Source organism: Meleagris gallopavo, chromosome 17 (genome assembly GCF_000146605.3).
Source record: "Meleagris gallopavo isolate NT-WF06-2002-E0010 breed Aviagen turkey brand Nicholas breeding stock chromosome 17, Turkey_5.1, whole genome shotgun sequence".
NCBI classification, from domain to species: Eukaryota; Metazoa; Chordata; class Aves; order Galliformes; family Phasianidae; genus Meleagris; species Meleagris gallopavo.
Window position 1 is genome coordinate 1464640 of NC_015027.2, and position 523 is coordinate 1465162.

Genomic DNA, 523 nt, shown 5'->3' on the forward strand with positions numbered 1-523 from the left:
GCCGGACAGGGAGAGAGAACCGTGTGGCTCCTGGGGTTCTGCAGCCGTTACTGCGATGCTGGACGTGTCTGTGCAGGGATGGACAGACCGGCTTTGGGCCTATCTGAAAAGCCGCTGCTCAGCTGCTTTGTCAGAGGTATTTATGGGGTGGGGCCTAGAAGTGAGACGCTGACCAAAGCACACGTGATAAACGTATCGATCGGGCAACAGAAATGACAATTTGTTTTTCTTCTTGATCCGGAAAGCAGAAGGAAGCCTGCACAAAGGAAGCGGTGATTGAAGCAAGGCACGTTGTGCAGAGATGTGCGGTGTTGCGGTACCCAAATGCAGTTATTTAGAGGCACGCCGTGCCCAACCGTTAATGAACGTCTCTTCCTCCGACCTACCGGGCCGTCTCCTCGGAGCCGTGCGGACATCGGCTGCACGAGGCAGCTCCGACCGGCTCCGCACAGCGCTGACGGTGCTGCCTGGCGGCTGCGGTGCGCCGACAATGCCGTGCCGTGCCGTGCCGTGCCGGTGAATG

At 58.7% G+C, this 523-nt stretch overlaps 1 protein-coding gene across 3 annotated transcripts in view; it reads left to right on the top strand.

Moving 5' to 3' along the window:
- PGAM5 (PGAM family member 5, mitochondrial serine/threonine protein phosphatase) overlaps positions 1-523 on the top strand; it is a 6142-nt gene continuing 5619 nt past the window's right edge. Inside the window, exons 1-2 of one of the 3 annotated variants that reach the window (XM_031555931.1) lie at positions 1-136; positions 246-286. In XM_031555931.1, the coding sequence (XP_031411791.1) occupies positions 56-136; positions 246-286 (122 nt within the window). In that variant the 5' untranslated portion in view covers positions 1-55. The remainder of the gene's footprint in view (positions 137-245; positions 287-523) is intronic. The other 2 variants (XM_003210870.4, XM_010719992.3) reach the window with 2 other exon arrangements.